This window comes from Psammomys obesus, unplaced genomic scaffold (assembly GCF_907164565.1).
Source record: "Psammomys obesus unplaced genomic scaffold, mPsaObe1.curated_primary_1811, whole genome shotgun sequence".
Taxonomy (NCBI): Eukaryota; Metazoa; Chordata; class Mammalia; order Rodentia; family Muridae; genus Psammomys; species Psammomys obesus.
Genome location: NW_026596034.1, coordinates 11,211,436 through 11,231,777, shown reverse-complemented (window position 1 = coordinate 11,231,777; position 20,342 = coordinate 11,211,436). Strand labels below are relative to the sequence as shown.

The following is a 20,342-nucleotide window of genomic DNA, read 5'->3' as shown; positions in this document are numbered from 1 at the left end:
ACTGGGCATGGGGGCATGGGCTAGCCTGCAGTGGCACTGTGAAGCCACTGGCACCCCAGGGGCCAGAAGGACTGAGCAAGGTTCTCCTCCAAGAAACGTGGGGGAGGAGGCCCTAAAACAGGAATGAAAAGGTAAGTCTGAGGAGGAGCTCTGAGGTCAAACAGCACCAGGCCTGGGACCCGAACAACTTGACTCAATTGAACAACAGGGGCTGAAGAGCTAGTTATAAGAGCATTTATACACAGGCAGGGGGACCTGAGTTCAGACCCCCGTGCCTATGTACAAAGCCAAGATTGGCCACATGAACCTGTCACCCCAGCACTGGTGTGTGTTGGGGGGATGGGAACAGGGGCATGAAACTAGACTCTCATTACTAGAGGATTGCTGGGCTTTCCGGCCCTCAGTCTGGCTCCGTATTGATGAGAAACCCCATCTCAAGGGGGTAAGTCAGCATTCTCTGACTTAGTACACATGTGCAGGGGTGCTGCGACTGCGCACATACGCCACACACATACACACGAGTACACAAATAATAGGGATAAAAATACTAATACAAACCTAGTGCAAGCAGTCACCACGCACTGAGGGCTCACTGCAGTAAGACTGAAGCGGATTCTTTCTTTTACTGAAGCTTCCAAAGATTTACTACAAAGAGTTGTCCCTGCTGTAGATGGGGAAACTAAGGCACAGAGAGGCTGGGCGACTTGTCCACAGCCACAGAGCTGGCATCTGAGCCCAGGCAGGGAGCCCAGAGCTTGTACCACACTCACCAGCCAGTGAGAGGCTGAGAACATGATTACCCAGAAACACCCAGAAAGGCGGAGGACCCCATGGGAGGATGGAGTCCTCCTCTGATTCCCTTACTGAAGTTCAAGTACAGCGTGTGTCTGATGGCTGGTGTGGGCCCTGAGGGTCTACCCCAACCAGCTGCTCTAGTGCCAGGAATGCCTGGGCACATTCCAAAAGCCCCCAAAGCGACCTCAGTCCGCTGCACAGAGAAAGAGACAATGGATGTGTGAAAGGTAAAGCCCTGGACGTCCTAGGCTTCTACTGGTCAGTGGAGCTTCAGACAGGTAACAGCTGCATTTCCAGGGGCAGGTTTGGCACCAATGCCTTGGGTCACAAGCCAACAGCGCCCCCTGCTGTCCATCCTTGGGAAAGCACTGACTTAATGAGCAGATGGTCTCCCACTGTGGGCAGAAAAGTATCTAAATGCTCAACACACACCCTTGCGTCTATCAGGAAAATCCAGTCCAACAAAGTGGTCTAGCATCTAGATCCCTCAAGCCCAGTTGGCTCAGCTTCAGGGAAAGAGACAGAGGCCTGGCCTCGGCTTCTGGTCTAACCATCTGTGAGGATTTGAAGGAGGAAGGGCTGGATTTCCTGACCTTTGGAAAGATAGAAGGTTGGAGCGATCATCACGTCAGACTGGTAAAAGAAAGAGTGACTCCAGCCAGAGGCCACAGTACTGTAAGTATCTGTAAGTGCTGAGCAAGGGGCAAGGTGTGGTCTAGAGGTGGAAACCATCCCTGCGGGTTACCAGGTCACTGTGGACTCTGTTGTCCCACCGCCAGACTACCACCTTCCCTGGATGAGCCAAGGCCACAGATTGCTGGTAGTGGGAAAAGCGGAGGCTGCAGGCCAGGAGCTGGGTTAGTGTGTCACCTGAGAGGAGCTGACTGCCTCCATCTCTGCCTTGGCTTCGGCGTCTGAGTAACGCCTTTGTGAGCAGAACCACAGGAAGAGGAAGAAACCTGCAAGACGGGCTGGTCAGTGAGTATGTCACTAGAATCCAACAGCCTCCCATTGTTGGGAGACAAAGGAACAGATCCAGAGAGCACCTCCGTGAAGTCTGGAGGCAAGCTTCTCCTCTGGGTAGAACTGCCCCTAGACCACCTTAAATCACTGACCTGTGGCTCAGTCATCATCCACCCTTTGGGCTAGAGGCCCTCAGGGACTACCCCCATCTGAGTGCCCGCCATCCCGTGAGTTCCTGCAGCCTTACCATAGAGCGAGTTGAAGATGGTGAAGAGGAAGAGCTGAGGCAGCAGAAACACACCGAAGGAGAAGAGGGCCAGAGCCCAGGTGGTGCCCAGTAGCACAGTGAGGCCCAGCACCATGATAGTGTCTCGGTAGGCCCCGGGACTCAGAGCCTTCTCCCGTGCCCGGAGCTTGCACAAGATCCACAGAGCCCAGGCCAGCACCACCAGGTTGAACAGAGATGTGAGGCCACCGTAGCCCATGACCAGGACACGGTGCACTATGGGACTGCATACCCAGCACCTGCAGGAAAGGGGAGAAGGCCAGGATTAGCACAGACCTGCAGGAGGCCAAGTGCACCTGAGCCTTGGGACCAGCTCTTGTCCCTCACTGGTCTTGCTGTTCCAGTGGTTGTAACAGCCTGGTAGTTCATATACCAAAGCCCCACAGCATCGGTCACCACAGCAGGATCACCCGGCACCTCCACCCACTCCCTGAGGTACCTCCTTTCAGCCATAGTTCCTCAAGCCTCGACTCTGACCCAACAGAACCTCCTCCCCTCCTTCTGCTGTCTCACCTCTCCCATGCCAGCCTGAGAAACATCCCAGTGGCCTGGGCTCTCGTTCTGGGAAGCTTCCTCTTCCACCCTACCCCACCATTATCACCATCTTGTCACCACCTTTATACAATGGCACATGCCTCCTCTCAAGACAGGTGCTGTTCTTTGCTCAGGTCAGATACCAGGCCCCATGGCCAGCATGGGTTATCCCAGGCAATCTTCCTGGCAGTCCAGGGCCAGGCATCTAAACTTCTCCATCCTACAGTTAAGAAAACTGGGGTTTCTGCTCGGGAGCACACATTAGTTAGGAGCAATGGTGGGCCTGGAAGCCCTTTGCTCTGGGCCCTGAGCCCCCGTTCCTGTCACAATCATGTATCTAGAGCCCCCCTTCCCCTGGGGCTCTGACATTGGAGTCCCGGTGTCCATGAGCATCATTTGCAAGAGGCATCCACATTGGTGCATTGAGCGTCCTTTGCTTTTGCTGCTACAGAACATTCTAGCACAAAGACACTACCGTTGCTCGCTACTCCAGCAGCCCCGCTGCATGGCCGGACTGTGTTTGAGGGGTGCTTTTTAAAACGTCATTTCAGTTTTTAAAACATCATTTCAGAAGCAGATAGATGAAAGGTGAGAAGACCAGAAAGTAGATGATAGGTAAATAGATAGGTCGATTAGGGAGGTAGGTAGACAGACAGATAGATGATACATAGATAGATAGACACATACATACACACTAGAGAGATGATAGACAGATGACAGGCAGATGGTAGAGAGCTATGGGTTTTTAACAGGAGATAAAGTCATCAAAGCGAGGCCGGTGAGGAGGGGTCGCCCCTGAGCCGGCTGGAGCTGGTTGGAGCCACTCTGTGTTGAAGGGCCTGGGGGACTTGGGACCCACTCTGGTGTGCGATGACCAGGCCTACATTCTGCTCAGGTCACAGCAGCACCCCTGCCCTGAAGCATGGCTTCCATCCCTTCCAGCGGCTCGCTCATGGCAACCCATGACTACTATTGGCAACGCCTGAGCTCCTCATACAGCAACAGCTCCTGCAGAAATGCCGAGTACCCGGGAGATGCTGTGCCCCAGTCCCCGGGTCTCCCCAAGGCCGATTCCGGCCACTGGTGGGCCAGCTTCTTTTTCGGGAAGCCCACCCTCCCACTCATGGCCACAGTGTTGGAGTCTCCCGAGCACTTAGCAGAGTCCTCCCAGATCCCCAAAAGCCTGATCACCCATGACCAGGCTCCTGAAACCATGAAGAAGCAGCCAGTCATCCATCCTGGCCAGACTAACACCAGGGCCCAGTCCTGATTTGGCAGAATCACCAGCCAGCCCCAGCCTAAGTGGTGCTAGGCCAGAGACCCACCTACCCACTCTACCCTGTAAACTAGGAAGGCTGCAGGAAGCAATGGACACCAGCAGGAGCTGGAGAGAGCCCCTCTTGGTTCACAGCACTGACTCCATAACTGTTCCTTGCACCAAGCAGAAAATAAACTGCTAGCAGCCATCAAAAACAAACAAACAAAAAAAAGAACAGGAAAGGGTGAGAGAAATGCAGGGAAGTTGGTTCGGAGGTTTCCATTTGTACACTGCTGTGTTTTTATCCTGGGGACCTGTCAGTTAAGCTCTTTTGCGTGTAATGAAATTAAATACATCTCTAAAGGAGCTCGCCTTCAGCAATATCTATGCCACTCCTCACTCTTCCCCAAACTCCCGGTGGCAGCCAGAAGCTACAGATGGGCAATGTCTGGGAGACCACGCTGGAGCTGTTGGTGGGCTGAGTCCTAACTCTTGGTTGTTGACATCCTGGGATCCCTTGTGGATGGGTTCTTGAGCTGCCTGTGCCTCGGTGGCCCTATTGTGGCATGGGGCTGGCAGTGGGGCTGAGCCCTCACTGTGAGCAGTGTACATGAATTTATCCACCAAGCATACTGCCTGAGCCGTCAGCCATCCTGAGCTGCCAGGCAGAGCCATGGGGGCTAGGCCGCCTGTCAGCTCTCCAGATGGCTTCATGAGGGTCTTATTATTATTTCATTTGTTGTTGTATGTATATGATGTGTTCAGGCATCATAGCATGCCATAGCATGCACAGATGTGGTGGTCAGAGGACGGCTCTCAGGAGTTGGCTTCTCTCCTTCCACCACGGGTTCCAGGGATAGAACTGGGGTTCTAAGGTTTGTGCCTTTACCCACGATCCATCTCACTCACCCTCCCCAAGCATCTCTTACTCAACTGTATTGTATCCAGATGTTGGAAGTGGTTTGTAATGATAAGCTCGATGTCCTTTCATGTAGAAATCCAGTCAGGGTTTGTCCCTCCTCTGATGCTTCCTCCAGGCCCTACAGAGGCTGAGCTCACCCTGACCCCCACCCTCAACCAGCATTTTCCTCCCCCAGGTCCCAAAACAGCAGCATAGGCATTGGATGGCAATGTCTGTGCTCTGTGCAAGAAAGGAAGAGCTAAACTGAACCCCTCCATTTACACCATTGCTCCTCTTTGCCCCTCAGCCATCACTTCACCACAGGGATCCCCAGCCTGGGTGGCCCTTCTGTCTCACCGGGCACTCACATGGACACATTCTGGAAGCCTGTACCGTTTTCCTGGCTTTTGGAGAAAGAGATCACGCAGGGTCCATACACTGAGCTCTTGACCGCCAGAAGAAGAAGCACCAAGAGGGCTGGCGAGCCTGAGGGGGTGAGACACAGACTCAGGAGGCCCCAAGGTGAGCTGGCTCTGGTCCTTGAGCCCGCTGACAGAGGAGGGGCACACACACGCTGTGCTAAGCTGTAGCCTCACACAAGGTCCAGCTTTAGAGTATGGAACTTGGTCTTGGAAGAGGCTCATCTCCAATATGTTGTTAGTGAGATTCCAGGGCCGAGTGGCAGCAGTGGTGGTGGCCACCTGCGAGGTGGCAGGGAGCTAACAGGAGGTGGCGTTGGTTGGGGAGCTTGAGGGGAAACAGAGACAATAGAAAGATGGCCTACAGTGGTGGTGGGAGTGTCTGCGATGGTGCTGATGTGGCAAAGATGAGTACAGGGATGGTGGTGGGATGTGGTGAAGGTAAGGAAGGCGATGAGAATGACAAGCGGGGGGGGTGGAAATGAGAGTAAAGGCAGGCATGGGTGGCAGAGGCAGGGCCGCGGTGGTAGTGACAGCGGGAACAGCCACCGATAGTCATAATGATAGTGCTGAAAGCAGAAGTAGATATGGAGGTGAGGGCAAGCTTGATGGTGGCGTTGGGAGTGGAGGTGATGGTGGAGCTGATATCACTGATGGGGGTGGAGTTGGACATGATAGCGAGGACTTAGTAACACGGCCAGTAGTGGTGGATGTTGATGGCCATGGCGGCTCATGGCCATGCGGCGGCCACTGTGAAGGCAGGGGGACTTGGGGTCAGCACCTTGGACACTTCCAGGGGCAAGTGAGACGGCTGTCCCTTACCCCAGCCCAGCACGCAGAGCTTGAGCAAGTATCGACGGATGTAGACGTTGTAGACACGCCCCAGCAGAAGGTAGAGGTTGAAGCCTTCGATGGCCATCCAGGTAAGGCAGCTGAGCAGCGCGTAGTGTAAGAGGGCGGCCAGCACCACGCAGACTGAGGTGGGCACCATGGGCGGGGCCATCTGGGAGCTCAGAAGGAAGGCGACGTTCAGCAGCAGGACAGAGCCGTTCAGGTTCATGTGGATGTGTGGGACAGAGTCACTTTGCTTCCTGTGTGGCTCACAGATGCACAGTGATGGGGAAACTGAAGCAAACGGGGAGGGACCCAACGGCTGCCACACCGTCAGGCTGGCTCATGCCCTGTGGCCCTTCCCTCTGAGCAATCCCACCTGCCCGGGGAAGCTAGGGTAAGAAGAAAGGCACAGAGTAGCAGTAGGGCAGGCGGGCTGGGCAGGGCCAGGGTTACCTAGAATGGGCATAAAGCAGTATGATGAGCAGCGAGGCCACGATGGAGATGATGCAACCCACAAAGGAGATGTACTCAAGAGGCACCTGCAGTTCAGCAGGCACCGGGTCTCCAGAGAGCTGCTGTAGGGCCAAAGAGGGGGAGGATCTGAAGATAGAATGCCCAGCTCTCTCTGCACTACATCGGAGAGGCCTCCCAGACCTCAGCTCCAAATCTCTTCCCTTCAGCCCAGTCCTGCCTTGAATGAAGCCATAACACTATGGTTTTTGCAACTCTTATCCCTGTTCCTCCTTGAAAATACTCTCATCACATTTCGTGCACACAGGTTGGGGAACCACTTCTCCCGCTGTACAGACAGGTATCCCAATCCTGGTCTATCTGATTGCCTCAAGAGCCTCCACCCTGATTTGATACAGGACTGGGGCTGGATAAGGGAACCTCTTGAATTCCATTTGTCTGAAAGCCAGCAAGGCATTAGTATCCCATGGGGCATTCTAGCTGAGGGCCAAACCAGGACAGAGCAAGCATACTGAGGGCTGGAGATGGAATCCTATCTTAGTGTGATTTAGCCCCTGGATCAAGCCATACCTGCATCCTAACAGACTTTTAAAGAACGCAAGTCCCTACTTGTGTGACTTAAGCCTGAGAGGTTGGGTTCACTGTCCTTATGCTGTCCTCAGCCCTGCTCCTACACCACATATCAGGGGCTCCTGCAGCTCTTGTCTCCCTCACTCAAGGCGAATGTCCACGTACCATGAGCACAGCGAAGTAGGTGAGATGGTTGCAGTGGCAGAGCACCTGAGAGGGTGAGGGCTGCTCTGTGTAACAGCCCTCAGGGCTCCAGGAACCCCAGCTGCGCTTGCTGGCTCCCTCCTTCCAGAAGACACAGGTTACTGTGTACCCTTCCTGAAATGAGACGTGGGGTTCAGTCCAGAGGTGCAGGACAAGATCTCGTGTTCGGGGCTGGGGGCCCTGGGTCCCAAGAGAGATTCAACTGTACCACTGTCAGCCTTTTGTGGGAGCTGGCTGGGTTTTGACAATCCCAGACACCAGCCCCACCTTCACCACAAGTTCTCAGTGTCCTGGACAAGAGGGCAATCTTTCTGAGCCTGGGTTTATTCATCTGTGAAATGGACCATACATATCCACGTGACAGGTTGGCAGAAGCACGAAAGACCATTTTTCAGTATTCGGGGTGGGGTGCAGTGCTGGTCCTTTGTGCCAAGGGTCTTCTATAACCCGCTGCTTGCCGCCCCCTCCCAGGCTCAGACCCACCATGAGAAACTCATTAGCAGCCAAGTCCTGGGGTGGCTGCATGGAAGGCAGCAAAGGAGGGACAGAAGTACATGGATTAGGGGTACATGGATTGAATGGAAGGGAAACAGGACACTCATTCCAAAAGGAAGGGCAGTGACAGAGCTCAGAAGGTGCAAGGAGAGGTCACTGTGAAGTTGGGCATGCAAGCCTTCCTGCCTGGTCTGGAGGTGTATGGAGCCAGAAAACAGCACTGTGGACTTCCTCACAGGATGCAGACAGGCTGGGGACCCAGAAGCAGCAGTTCAGGACTTGTGTATTCTGGGTACCCTTCTGTGTTCCAGAATCAGCACCAAGATCACCCTCACCCCACGTGACCCAGCCTAGCAAATCCACACATCTCGTCGTTCTGGACACAGCCTGGTTCAGCCATAGACATGAGTCAGCTCTGGTTTGCACAGGGGGCGGGGAGCCTTCTGAGAACAGAAGGAAACATGGTGTCTTCAGTGTCCACCTTACCATAGAAATGAAACCAAGGCAGGAAAAGACTAAGACTAGAGAAGACTGAACTCTAACAGCATTAGATCCATGCCTGGATCCAGCCAGACCTGAAGGTAGAACTTGCCTGAACATCCGCTGATAGGAACACCTACATCCCCTTTCGTGCTTAAGCTGGCACTCTAGCCCTAGCAACCTAAAAAAATAAAATTGTGAAAAACTTCTTTCTGACTTCTTTGCAGGAACTTTCAAAGAAGAGATTTAAAGTTGTTTCCAGGACGGTGCCACGACTTTCGGTTTGGCTAAACAAGGGCTGAAAGGGAAAGTGTCTGAGGCCAAGGTGGAGGCAAGCCCAACGTTACCAGACTTTGGTTGTGCCAGAAGCTGATGTTGACTGGCTTTGGAAGGTTGTTCAGGGGACTGTGATCCAGCTGGGCCCCCAGAATGTAATTATTGAGCAGGGTTGAGTTATGACCATCCTAGAAGTTGAAAAGGGGCTATGTAGAGGGGAGCCAGAGAAACCCTGGGTGAGATGAGAATTCTCCTCCCAGCCAGTCCTCCCCATTGCTTTCTGTCTGTCTGTCTCCCATCTCAGAACAGATGTTGACAGCCGAAGGTCTTGGGTCTCATTTGTAGGTTGCAGCCCTAATGCATATTGCCAGTTTGACAAGATCTCAAATCGCCCTGAGTCAAGGTTCTGGGGCCTGTGAGGGGTTATCGAGACAGGATTAGACCTGTGCACCCCTGCACGACTCCCACCATGATGCACTGCACCCTGAAACTGTGAGCAAGAACCAACCCTTTCTTCTTTAAGTTGCTTTTGTCTCTCCCTAAAGCAGGTAAGGAAAGTGGGAGGAAAGGAAAGGGAGGCAGTGAGCAGCTACAGTTGCACGGTGAGCTGGTCCGCATCTCCAGGCCAACCCGTGACACAGAAGCTTCCCTGGCCACCCTCTGCTGACCTGGAAGAGGTGACTGGTGAAGAAGTAGATGCAGATGAGCCTAAGCTCGGCAGGCCGGGAGGTCGCACAGGCACCCTTGGTCAGCTCAGCTGGGAACTGCATGGCATGCGGTGCCCAGGCCTGCGGATAGCAGCAGACAGGATGAAGACCACGGATCCAGTCCCAATACCTTCATGTTCCCTCCCCATTGAACCTCACCAGGCCCTGCCTGAGCCTCGATCTTCTGACACAGGTGGCCCTGGCTGTTACCAGTCCCAGGGACCTGCCACCCACCCACCTCCAGGCAAAACCGGGATGAAGACCCTGACCACGAGGAGTCATAGAGCACCCCCTCTTTCTGTTCTTCCCCACAGCAAAGCAGAGGAGACTGCTCCCAGAGCAGGACTTCCCTGGCTGTCTCTGACCTTGGAGATGTTCCTCATGGTGACACTGGACAGGGAGAGACCGGGAAAGTCACAGCTCAGCTTGAAGACCAGAGACTGGATGGAGTTTGTCTGCAGGGTCAGGTTGTACCCGAAGAAGCTGGCATTGAGCAGCTTCTGCTCCAGTTGGTGGATATGCCTAGGAACCGGTAGCGGTGCGGTAAGAAGAGCTGAGACAGCCTAGGGGTGGGGCTTCTGACCCCCACCCCACTCAGCCCTCCCACCATCAGATCTTCTGTTCCGCCCAAGCCTTAGCACCCCTGCAGGGACCCTTTCGGTTTAGAACACTACCTTGAAGGGCCCCAGTAGGCAATAAACTGTGAGAGGCTGTGTCAAGCCTCTCCTGCAACTCCAGATCCTGGTAGCAGGCACGCTGTGAGTACTCAGTCACTTCCTGCTGTATATGGATGGTGGCTGAGGGTACGCACACCTGACTCACCTCACTCCGTAAGACCCGGACCGGCCTACGGGCTTCTCAAGGCGCTTCATCATGTTCAGTATGTCCGGCAGTGTTTCTGTGGACAGTGGGACTCAGACCTTGACCCAGCTTCTCAGCCTCCTCCCCCATGGAGCCATCACCTACCTACTAGGACACCTGGAACAGCCAGAAGGCACAGGCAGAAGAAAAGGGACCTGTTGGCATCCATGTCCTCAGCTGTTGTTCTCCTGGCCTTGGAGAGGGGATACCACGGTCACTGCTGTGAGGGTGCTGCCTCTGCCTTCTAGACAATTGTGTATTCCCCCAGCTTTTTCTTCTTCTTTTTTGTTTTGTTTTGTTTTGTTTGTTTGTTGTTGAGATATCGTCTTCTGTAGCACAGGCTGGCCTCAAACTTGCTATGTAGCTGAGGGCGCCCTTGAACTTCTGATCTGCTTCCTCCCAGGAACCCATGCATGCTAGGTAAATACTCTACCAACTGAGCTACATCCCTGACCCGGGATCATCAGCATCTAACCCAGGATCGTTAGTGTCTTCTCTGCTTCTCCAACTCCTCCGATTACCATGCCTGGCCTTACAACTTTTTTTTTTTTTGTGCTATAGCAACATTATTCCTTTAGACAAAGACAAGATAGCCAATCTATTTGATACAAAAATCTTCATAGAAGGATAAAACAATACAGAAGAAACTCCATGTACACTCCATGTACACTGTGTCTGAATGAACCTGAAGAATTTTGTTTAGTCCTTTTGCCAAGAAAGCAGGATGAAGATATCCATGACTGTTGGCCATGTGTGCTTTTTTCCCCCTTCTTTTGACATATCACAGCATCAGACCTTAATGTTTTCCAAATTGTATTTCTGTGTTGGACTTTATTCAGTAAAATGCAACCATGAGCTGTGAGGGATAAAAATTTGGAAGGGAAAAGCGGTTTGTCAGAAATGGGCAAAACGGTTCCTCACGCCATTGCATGCAGTGTACAGTCTGTTTATGTAATCATGGCTTTAAATGTGCCTACCCTGATCGGTGGGGCTTTCTTTTCATTAAACGGCTTTCAGGAACGAATTAAAGCTACTAAGGAAAGAATTTGTAAAAATAGGGCCAGTGAGATGGCTCAGAGGGTAAGAGGTCTTTCTGCATGATAAACATCATGACCAAAGCATTTGGTGGTGGTGGGGGGGTTGTTTCTGTTTACTGCTTACATTCCATCATGAAGGGAAGTCAGGGCAGGAAAGGAAGCAGAAGCCAGGAAGGAACATGCTTGCTGGCTTGCTCCTTGTGGCTTGATCAGCCTGCTTTCTTATAGATTCCCAGGACCACCGGTCCGGCAGTGGTACCACTACATCACCGTTAACCAAGACAACATCCCACAGGACAACCTGATGGAGGCAATCCCTCAACAAACATTTCCTTTTCCTAAGATGACCTTAGCTTATATCAAGTTGACAAAAACAAACTAACTAACTCATCAGCAGTCTGTGCAGGCTGGACTTCTCGAGTTCCTTCTTCAGAACTCACAGTGGAAGGAGAGAGCCCACTCCCAAAGGCTGGCCCCTGACCTCCGCATACACACTGCGCAGGAACATGACCACAAAGTAAAACAAAAAAATAAGCCACATATGTGTCTGCACTCACACAGGTGCGTGCATACTCATGCCCAGCACAATAATCAGGTAACGTGCTGGCTAGCTTTATGATACAAGCTAGAGTTCTTTGGGAAGAGGGAACCTCAACTGAGAAAAATCACTCTACCAGACTGGGCATTTGATGATTGATGGGAGAGTCTCCAGATCATTGTGGGAGATGCCACCCCTGAGTTGGTAGTCCTAGGTGCTTTAAGAAAATAGGCTGAGAACTGGAGATATGGCTCAGCAGTTAAGAGTAATGAGTGTTCCTCCAGAAAACCTCAGTTCAATTCCCAGCACCCACATGATGGCTAACAATTATTTGTAATTCAAATTCCATGGTTTCTGGTCTCCGTAGGCATCAGGCACATACATGGTGGATAGACATACGTGCAAGCAAAACTTCAATATGCATAACTTTTAAATTTTTTTTAAAGTTTAGTTTAGAAACAAAGAAAACAAGCAACCGTGAAGAACAAGCCACTGAGCAACAGTCCTCCATGGCCTTTGCTTTTGTTCCCTACTTCCATGTCCCTGCCTTGAGTCCTTGCCCTGACTTCCTTTCATGATAGATCGTAAGATATAAGCTGATATAAACCCTTCCCCCCTCGGGTTGGTTTTGGTCATGATGTTCTATCACAGCAAAAAATAAGACAATAAATAAAATAAAGTCTAAAGAGTATAAAAATACAAAGGGCTAAGGAGGTAGCTCAGTGGCAGAGCATTCACCTAGCATATGTGAGGCCTTAGGTTCAAACCTCAGAAAAAGAGAGAGGAGAAAGGAAGGGAGGAGGGAAGGAAGGAAGGAAGGAGGGAGGGAGGGAGAGAGGGAGGGAGGGAGTGAGAGAGGGAGGGAAGGAGGAAGGAAGGGAGGAAGGAAGGAAGGAAGGAAGGAAGGAAGGAAGGAAGGAAGGAAGGAAAGAAAGCCCAGTTGCGGTAGTGGATGCCTTTAATCCGAGCACTTGGGAGGCAGAAGCAGGTGGATCTCTCTGAGATGGAGGCCAGCCTTGTCTACAGAGCAAGTTCCAGGACAGCCAGGGCAATGCAGAGAAACCCTGTCTCAAAAAGAAAGAGAGAGAGAGAGAGAGAGAGAGAAAGAAAGAAAGAGAGCTAGCGTGGAGCTGGAGAGATGGCTGCACAGTTCACAGTGCTTGCCCGGCACTCACGAGGTCTGGAATCCAGATCCCAACACCCATAACAAGCCAATGTTCCCTACAAGCACCTGTAGTCCCAGTGAAATGGATAGAGTCGGGAGAATTTTGGGGGTCTAAGGCTTCCAGCCTAGTAAAGGCATAAACCCCAGGTTCAAGAGACCCTGCTTAAGAGGAACAGGTAAAAGGCATGGAGGATAAGTGTGTGGGGCACACTCCTGTAACCTCAGCACTGAGGGAGGCAGAGGCAGAGGCAGAGGCAAGCAGATCCCTGTGAGGTCTGGGCAATCCTGGTCTACCTAGGGTGTCCCAAAACAACCAGGGATACGTAGTGAGACCTTGTATTTTTTTAATTAATTTACAGAAGGAAAGCTGAAGGTCTGGAGAGATGGCTTAGCAGTGAAAAGCACTTGTTCCTGGCAAAGGACTTGAGTTCAGGTCCCAGCACCTACACGGCAGCTCACAACCATCCGTCATTCTAGTTTCAGGGGACCTAATGCCCTCTCTTTTTATAGCCTCTGCAGGCAATGAGCACACATATGGTGTACATATACACATGCAGGCGAAACACTCATAAAATAAAAAAATTACAAACAAATGTTTTTTTTTTTAAAGAAAAACTTTAAAAAAATGTCTATCAATAGAAGGATAACTGGATAAGACAGGGTTCAATGACTCCTGGAGAACAGCTTGGCAATTGTGTGCGTGGGTGTGTGTGTATGTGAGAGGGAGAGAGAGCCAGAGAGAGGGAGGGATCATGTGAGCACGGGTGCAGCCCCGCGGTAGTGTTCGCCTCATCCTTTCCATGGCAGCGGCACAAACAGAAACTGAAAGTAAAACTAAACATGCCCCCTAAGGAAGCGTCTACCATATGCACCTGAAATAGCTCTTAATTGTTTATCTGAAAAAAGAATCTGTACAGAAATAATGACATTAGCTTTATTAATAACATCCCAACGTTGGGGGACTGGCAAGATGGTTTCAGTGGGTAAGGGCACTTGCCACAAAAGCCTGGTGCCCTGAGTTCCATGCCTACAGCCCATTGCAAAGATTGGAGAGAAGCGAATCCAGGAAGTTGACCTTTGACATCAGCATTATTTCAATGGCACATGAGCATCACACTCATACACACATCATACATGTCAATTAGTAACAGTAACAACAATAATGATGATGAGGGCCAAAATAAGGATCAGCCCCAATGTTCTGGCTGATAAATGGTTAAATAAGCCACAGGACAGCCATGCCATGAGATGTAACTCAGCAATTTAGAGAAATATATATATTTTTTAAATCTATATGCTTTCCAGGTGTGGTGGCACATGATATTAATCTCAGCACTTAGGAGGCAGAGCTAGGTGGATCTCTGCGAGGTCCAGGCCAGTCAGGGCTACATAGTGAGCCCTGTCTCAAGAGGAAGAAGGAGGAGGAGAAGAAGGAGAAGGAAAAAGAGGAGGAAAAGGCAACAACAACAAACTATATACTTAGATTGGCCTCAAGGGATGTCTACTGAGCAAACAAAAAATAAATAAATAAATCTACATATGTTACAACAGTGTGATGTGACTAGCAGAATATGCCTGAAATGAAAATTACAGAGACACGGATGGGAACAGCGGTTGCCACAGGCAAGCGAGGGCTCCTGTGTGTCTAGGAAGGGGGAGCGTGAGGACCCGTGTGGTGACAGAGCAATTTGTGTTATGACTGTGTTCGCTGTTCCAGGAGTTTACATGTCATAAACTGCACAGAATTCAGTCCTTACCCACTCTGTGCTGATGTGTAAGTGAACACACATTGAGCCGATGATATCTGTGAATTGCACCAAAGTGAAATTCTTACACCTGAGATTACGCTATAGGTGTAGAAACCATCGCTACAGGTGTGTAAGGCGTCACTATAGAGAAAGCTGGGTGAACAACGCACAGAACTTTCCTGCATGAGTTTTTAAGCAACTGTGAGCCTGAAACTTTTTCCAAAATGAACAGTTTAAAACAAGGAAAATCAGGGATGTAGCTCAGTGGCAATTGCTTAGCAAGTACAGGCTTAGGTTTGACTGCCAGCGTTAAGAGAATACAGAGAATTATACTTCTTAAAGTTAAAAATGAGCACAACATAGCATCTTGAGTGAAAGAAATTCTGAAAGTTACGCGCACAGATGCTGCTGAGGCGGGCTCAGCGGCAGAGAACTTGCCTAGCACATACAAAGCCCTGAGTTTGATCTCCAGCACCAGAGGAGAAAAAAAAAAAATGTTTTGATGTCTTTTTTTTAAAAAAAGTGAGGGCTGGAGAGGCAGCTCGGGCAATTAAGAGCACTGGTTGTTGTTCCGGAGGACCTGGGTTTGATTTCCAACACACACATGGCAGCTCATAACCAACTATAATCCCATCCTGGCAAAAACAGGTCGCATTTCTTATATGTGCAAAAGCAGGAAGCTGTGCATCTGTGTGGGAGCGGCGTCAGTTCTCTGTTGGCCTCGTCTATGTTTCTAAGGTTTGCCCATGGAAACATCTCTGTTTCTATTTACTTTTTGGCCAGTTTGGACATCTACATCTTTCAAAACTTAGCACTAAGTAAAGGGATAAATACAAAAGGCTGTGAAAAGCAGAGCAGCCTTCCATCTGCAAGGATGGCTGCTCAGTCCTGGGTCAGTGAGGTTACACTGCAGGATACTCCCTTCCTTGGAGTCTGCTCAAGCTCACTTCTAATGTTTCTTTACGCAAATACAGACAAGCGAGACTTCTGCCATTTAATATGCAGAGCAGAGCCTGGACCATTCTGTTCTTCCTTGAATGCACATCTGGGAGAGTCTGCTCTAACTGTATCCTAGGATGCCACCTCTTCAACTGCTTGTGCGAATGTCATCTTAGGGATGAGTCAGGATTTGTTTCACAGTCCTCTGGTAATAGCATGAACAGTCCAGGGATTCTAATGTCCTCCGGCCGGTTCCAGTCCTTTGCTCTTACATCCAGCCAGGCTAGGATGTCGCACAGGGGTAGAACACTCGCCAAGCATGACCAGGTCCTGGGTTCTGTCCCCAGGGGTGCGCTGTATGTGCGGCACTTCCAGCCTTTGCAGGTTCACCATTTGTACAATGTACCTGTCACTTCCTCCTATCACTTTCTAGGAAGTTTCCCTGATAGAAAAATCAGCCCCTGTCTATCCCATGAGCACAAATAGTTTCTAGTTTGACATTTCTTTTTAACACCCCATGATTTTTTATTTGTGATGTAGAGGCATCATTTTTAATCCTCTGATTTGGTTTGGCTTGGGTTTCGAGGCCAGGTCACACTGTGTAACCTGGGCTAGCCTCAAACTCACTATGTAACTGAGGCGTCTCAGACTTAGTATCTTTCTGCCTTTACTTGCCAAGTTCTGAGATTACAGGCATGCTACACCTCATCTTATGGGATGCTGGGGACCAAACCTAGGGCTTTGTGTGTGCTAAGCAAAGCAAGCACTCTACAAACTGAACCATATCTCCACCAGTTTTTCTTTTCTTTTCTTTCTTTCTTTTTTCTTTTTGGTTTTCCGAGACAGGTTTTCTTTGTGTAACCTTGGCTGTCCTGGACTCGCTTTGTAGACCAAGCTGGCCTCAAACTCACAGAGATGCGCCTGCCTCTGCCTCCCTGAATGCCGAGATTTTATGCATGCACCACCACGCCAGGTTTCCACCATTGTTCTTAACACCATGTATTAACAAATAAACCAGTCTTAAGACTAGAGCTGGGATGCTAGACTGCATGATTCACTTACCTTCCTGGGAAATCAGAAAAGGATGCTAGGCAAGGTTTGGGAAGGCTTGGGAAGATTTAGAAGACACAACATGAACTGATTCCAGTGAGGTGACAGGGGTATGGTAGTGAGGACTCCGTAGTGCAGAAAACCTCAGCTGATGGAGCTATTAGTGGGAAAAACTGAAAACCAGTGGGCAGAAGAATTTGACCTTCATGGTCTGGGCCCGAAGGCCTGACTTCTGTCAGTAGCATGGCTAAAGCTGCTCCCAAGCAGACAGAGAGAAGAACAGCCTGACCCTACATATAGCGATAAAAATCAAGGCGGGAGCAGGTTTCCCACCCCCCCTCCACCCCAACACCTCAGACCGAAGCTGTGGTTTCCATTTCACTCCCAAGGCTAATCAACTCCCTTTACTTTTGCTTGCAACCTCCAGTTACCCTCCCTGTCACTGCTGAGCAGGACCCGCCCGCCATCACCCTGTACCCTCAGCCATCGTGTTTTGTCTCTACAGTTCATCACCAGAGGGCCCCTGGGAAACAGGAATCCCTTTCCTGACTTTCCAGATGGTTCCAGGAGACAAGACAACATAATACATGAAAGCAAAGGGTTTGCTTGGGTTCAGCAGCATTCCTGAAGCCAAGCTAGGATCCAAACCTGGGCTCCAGATTCAAAGCCAGCGCTGGTAGCAGCTTCTCAAAGGTGGTTGGAAAGCCAAGTGGTGATAGCCAAGTAAGACTCTATTTTAGGTTAACAGGGACGTTAAGAGATATGTGGCCAAAGGAAAGGGCAGTAGGAAGTGTGGATTTAATAGCCAACTCCATTTATTCAGTGCCTAGGCTGTGTGGCACTGGGTTAAAAAATGGGCCTCACTGACCCTCTAATTTCCTCATGTGTAAAATTGGGCCAAAGAGAACTATTCCCCAGGGAGAAGAACTCAACCATTCCCAGGATCCTTACTTGTGGGAATCAGCTCCCGGGTCTAGTCCTCTAACCAAAGGCCTTAGGCAGGAATACATCATCAGTGCATGAGGCTTGGGAGTCCCTGCTTTCTCCCCAGCACAGATGTACCCCAGCAGCAGCAGGCCCTGTGCAGCACAGTGCTCATATCTATTCATGGCTTCCACAAACAGCTACCCGTGCTGGGTACAGGCTGGGGCCTGCCTCTGGCTTCCTCTAGTCGCTCGTGGCCTGGGTGAAGAATGGACCAGTGAATTAGCAAGCCACAGCCCAGGGAGGTGCTACTACCAGTCTTTTTTACAGGCAGGCAAAGAAGGCCACAGAAAAGCTATCAAGGTGTCTGACCCAGCTTGTCTGAAGGCCCTTTCCCTGAGACCCTGTGTCTCCAAGCTGCTCAGCTCCCATTTGCTGGGCACAGGCTTGGCACTAGACCTCGTGCCAGAGCATCTTAGTCTATCCTCTGTCAGACTTGGGGTACAGGACTCCTCTCATTTTACATATGAGAAACAGGAAAGCTAAGTCCCCCCCCCAAAAAAATACATAATCATGCCTTAACTTCAGCAACCACTTCTGAAAGCAGGGCTTTCTTTTGGAGTTGGAAGGAGCAGGTCCCTAGCTTGCTATTCCTGGGATGTCATGAGGCCTGTATACCTGCAGATGGGGACCGATGGAGGATGGAGGGGTCCGAAGGACTAACCTGCAACGCTGCTGCAGCCACGTTCTCACTGCTGCCTCAGTTCAGTCCTCCAGCTTCTGCAGGGAGAAAAGGAAGTTGGGAGGAGTCTAAAGCTGCGGCTTCTCTGTTCACCTCAGGCCATTTGCCCCCTGGCTTTTCTGGCCTCACGTCGCCCTATGCTCCTGCCTCACTTCTTCTTTCGTGGTAGCAGCCTGTTTCCTCTGAGCTGTTGGCCAGATCAAGATCAATGTCTCTTTAATCTCACTCCGGAGTCTCTGCTGCACTTCCTGAGAGTGGGCTGAACCTCCAAAGAGGTGCCAGGAAGGGCAGCATGGTACCATGGTGGGTGTTCAAGGTGGGGCAGCTCTGGGAAAGCGAGAGATGGATCTTCCCCAAGTCTCAGGCTCCCCATTTATATAAAGGGGAAATTTATATTTTAATATATATGTATATTTCCCCATTTATATTAGCACTAAGACTGGCAAGTGCCATAGATGCTGAGCAGATAGTGTAGAGTGGACAATGCCCAGCTCCAGGTGGCCCAGGACAGAGCTCAGAAAGTATGGCCAGAACATCAGGGGAGACAAAGCAGACCAGCCTCTCCTTTAGCCAGCAGCCCCACAGGCTATAATACCAGGCATGCTCTCTACAGAGCCCTAAAGAGAATGAGGAAGTGATTCAGGGAGTGGGAGCACAGCTGCTGTCCCTTGCCTATCCCATCTTGTCCCCCTGTTCTCTGGGGGAAACCATAACCCAACAACATGCCCTTCTACTCCTGGCGTGGGGTGGGGGTTTAGAAATGCAGCCAAAGAGGAGAAAAAACAAAACAGGCGGGTCCCAGCACAGTGTTCCTCCCCTCTCCCCAAGCCAGCCTCTTCAGAGCCAGCTCAGCACAGCTCGCAGTGGGTGCAAGGGGCTCAGAGAGAAAGGGGACCCCCACCTCAGATGCCATCAAATTTTTTACAGGGACTCCTTGTAAAACAGGGACTCAGCTCCTTGGCCATATTCCCGCTAGGTGACTGAGATAAGCCTTTGCCCTTTTTGTATGCTTTGTTTCCCTCGCCATTGTCTGTTGTGGTGCTTGGCCTCAACCCCAGGCATGGCAGGCGTCTGTCTGCACAATGGACCACGCCCCACACCCCAGGCTTTACTTGACTTTCACCATTATAACCAGACATTCACCTCCTGGCCTTTCACATTAGGGCTCTCCTGGCTGCCTCCAGGACTGAACTGCCAACTCATCCGTAATGAGCAGATGAAGGCCCAGGTAGAGCTCTGATCCCAGGCCTCCACAGCCTCTCTGTTTCCTACCTCACTGTTTTTGCCTCAGCTTGGGATGCTAGTTTTCTCTGTATACAACACCTTAGAACTCACTTTCAGACATTCTGATGCTCAGAAGCCCGACATGGCTCCCTATTATCTTCATGGTCTACCCTCCAATCAATTTCTACTCCTGCCCAGCTCTGTACATGCCAGCCACATTTGGGCCATGTGCCAGTTGGGATACACATGGACTTAGGCAGTCCCCCAACTTCACTCCATCCTCAGGGCTCAGCCCCAATCCTGCTCTTCAAAAAACAAGATGGAGTCCGCAGCATGAAGAGACAAATCAGTACCCTCCACAGTCCCTCGGATGTGATGATGTCCTTGTCATCCAGTAACAAGGGTCTCCCAACATGGGGGATCTGTGAAGGACTATGAACCTGACCAGACATTAGAACAGGTGTGTGACACCACCAAAGAGTCATTTATCCTCCAAATCTTCTCCAGTCTTGATGGCAATTGGAAGCCTCCAACGAGAGACAAAAATGTCTTTCACCTCTTTTTGATGAGCATAGAGGTTCTGACCTGTTGTGTTGCTGATCTGGGCCAGTCTTTCTTCCTGAAGCAACCTGTTGGTCGCCATGTTGATGCAGTACTTAGTGGGGACCTCCAATCAGCACAGCACACCTCAGTGCAGAAGTTCTGGGCTCCAGCATCCTTTAGAGTAGCTGGGACTACCTTTGAGCCTGGCAGGCTTTTGCCTCTTTCCAACCCAGACTTATTATGTCCCTTTTCTTCCTGCCTCCCCTCCATTCTTCACTCTTTTTTTAAACACAAAAAACATGATGCCTGAGCCAAGCATGGTGAAACCCAGAATTCATGACTCTGCAAAAGGCCCTTCAATCCAAGGCCAGCCTTGTC

The 20,342-nt window shown here is 50.7% G+C and overlaps 2 protein-coding genes across 3 annotated transcripts; one reads left to right on the top strand and one right to left on the bottom strand.

The window, feature by feature from the left end:
* Window positions 1-790: 790 nt before the first annotated feature.
* On the bottom strand, window positions 791-20,064 carry Adgrg5 (adhesion G protein-coupled receptor G5). Its single transcript, XM_055620981.1, has 11 exons — window positions 20,007-20,064; window positions 10,016-10,091; window positions 9,559-9,715; window positions 9,155-9,274; window positions 8,558-8,674; window positions 7,197-7,349; window positions 6,444-6,565; window positions 5,979-6,247; window positions 5,106-5,223; window positions 2,006-2,283; window positions 791-1,754 (listed from the first exon to the last, which is right to left on the bottom strand). Exons 1-11 carry the CDS (start codon window positions 20,062-20,064, stop codon window positions 1,654-1,656), a joined length of 1,569 nt encoding a protein of 522 aa, XP_055476956.1. The 3' UTR covers window positions 791-1,653.
* Window positions 3,501-3,848, top strand: LOC129687089 (pancreatic progenitor cell differentiation and proliferation factor-like). Of its 2 annotated transcripts, XM_055621385.1 has the most exons (2): window positions 3,501-3,633; window positions 3,671-3,735. In XM_055621385.1, the coding sequence occupies exons 1-2, from the start codon at window positions 3,501-3,503 to the stop codon at window positions 3,733-3,735; spliced, it is 198 nt and encodes a 65-aa protein (XP_055477360.1). The 2 variants fall into 2 exon arrangements, with proteins under 2 accessions (XP_055477360.1, XP_055477359.1); XM_055621384.1 differs by having other exon boundaries at window positions 3,501-3,848.
* Window positions 20,065-20,342: the final 278 nt, after the last annotated feature.

Bases quoted from the DNA above. Each gene is read 5' to 3' on its own strand.
- LOC129687089 (XM_055621384.1), top strand. From the start codon at position 3,501: ATGGCTTCCATCCCTTCCAGCGGCTCGCTCATGGCAACCCATGACTAC.
- Adgrg5 (XM_055620981.1), bottom strand. From the start codon at position 20,064: ATGGCGACCAACAGGTTGCTTCAGGAAGAAAGACTGGCCCAGATCAGC. The intron at 8,675-9,154 runs GTCAGCAGAGGG...TTCAACTTCTAG, and splicing joins TCACCAGTCACCTCTTCCAG to GATGGTCATAACTCAACCCT. The intron at 7,350-8,557 runs GTAACGTTGGGC...GTCTCATTTCAG, and splicing joins TCTGGCACAACCAAAGTCTG to GAAGGGTACACAGTAACCTG.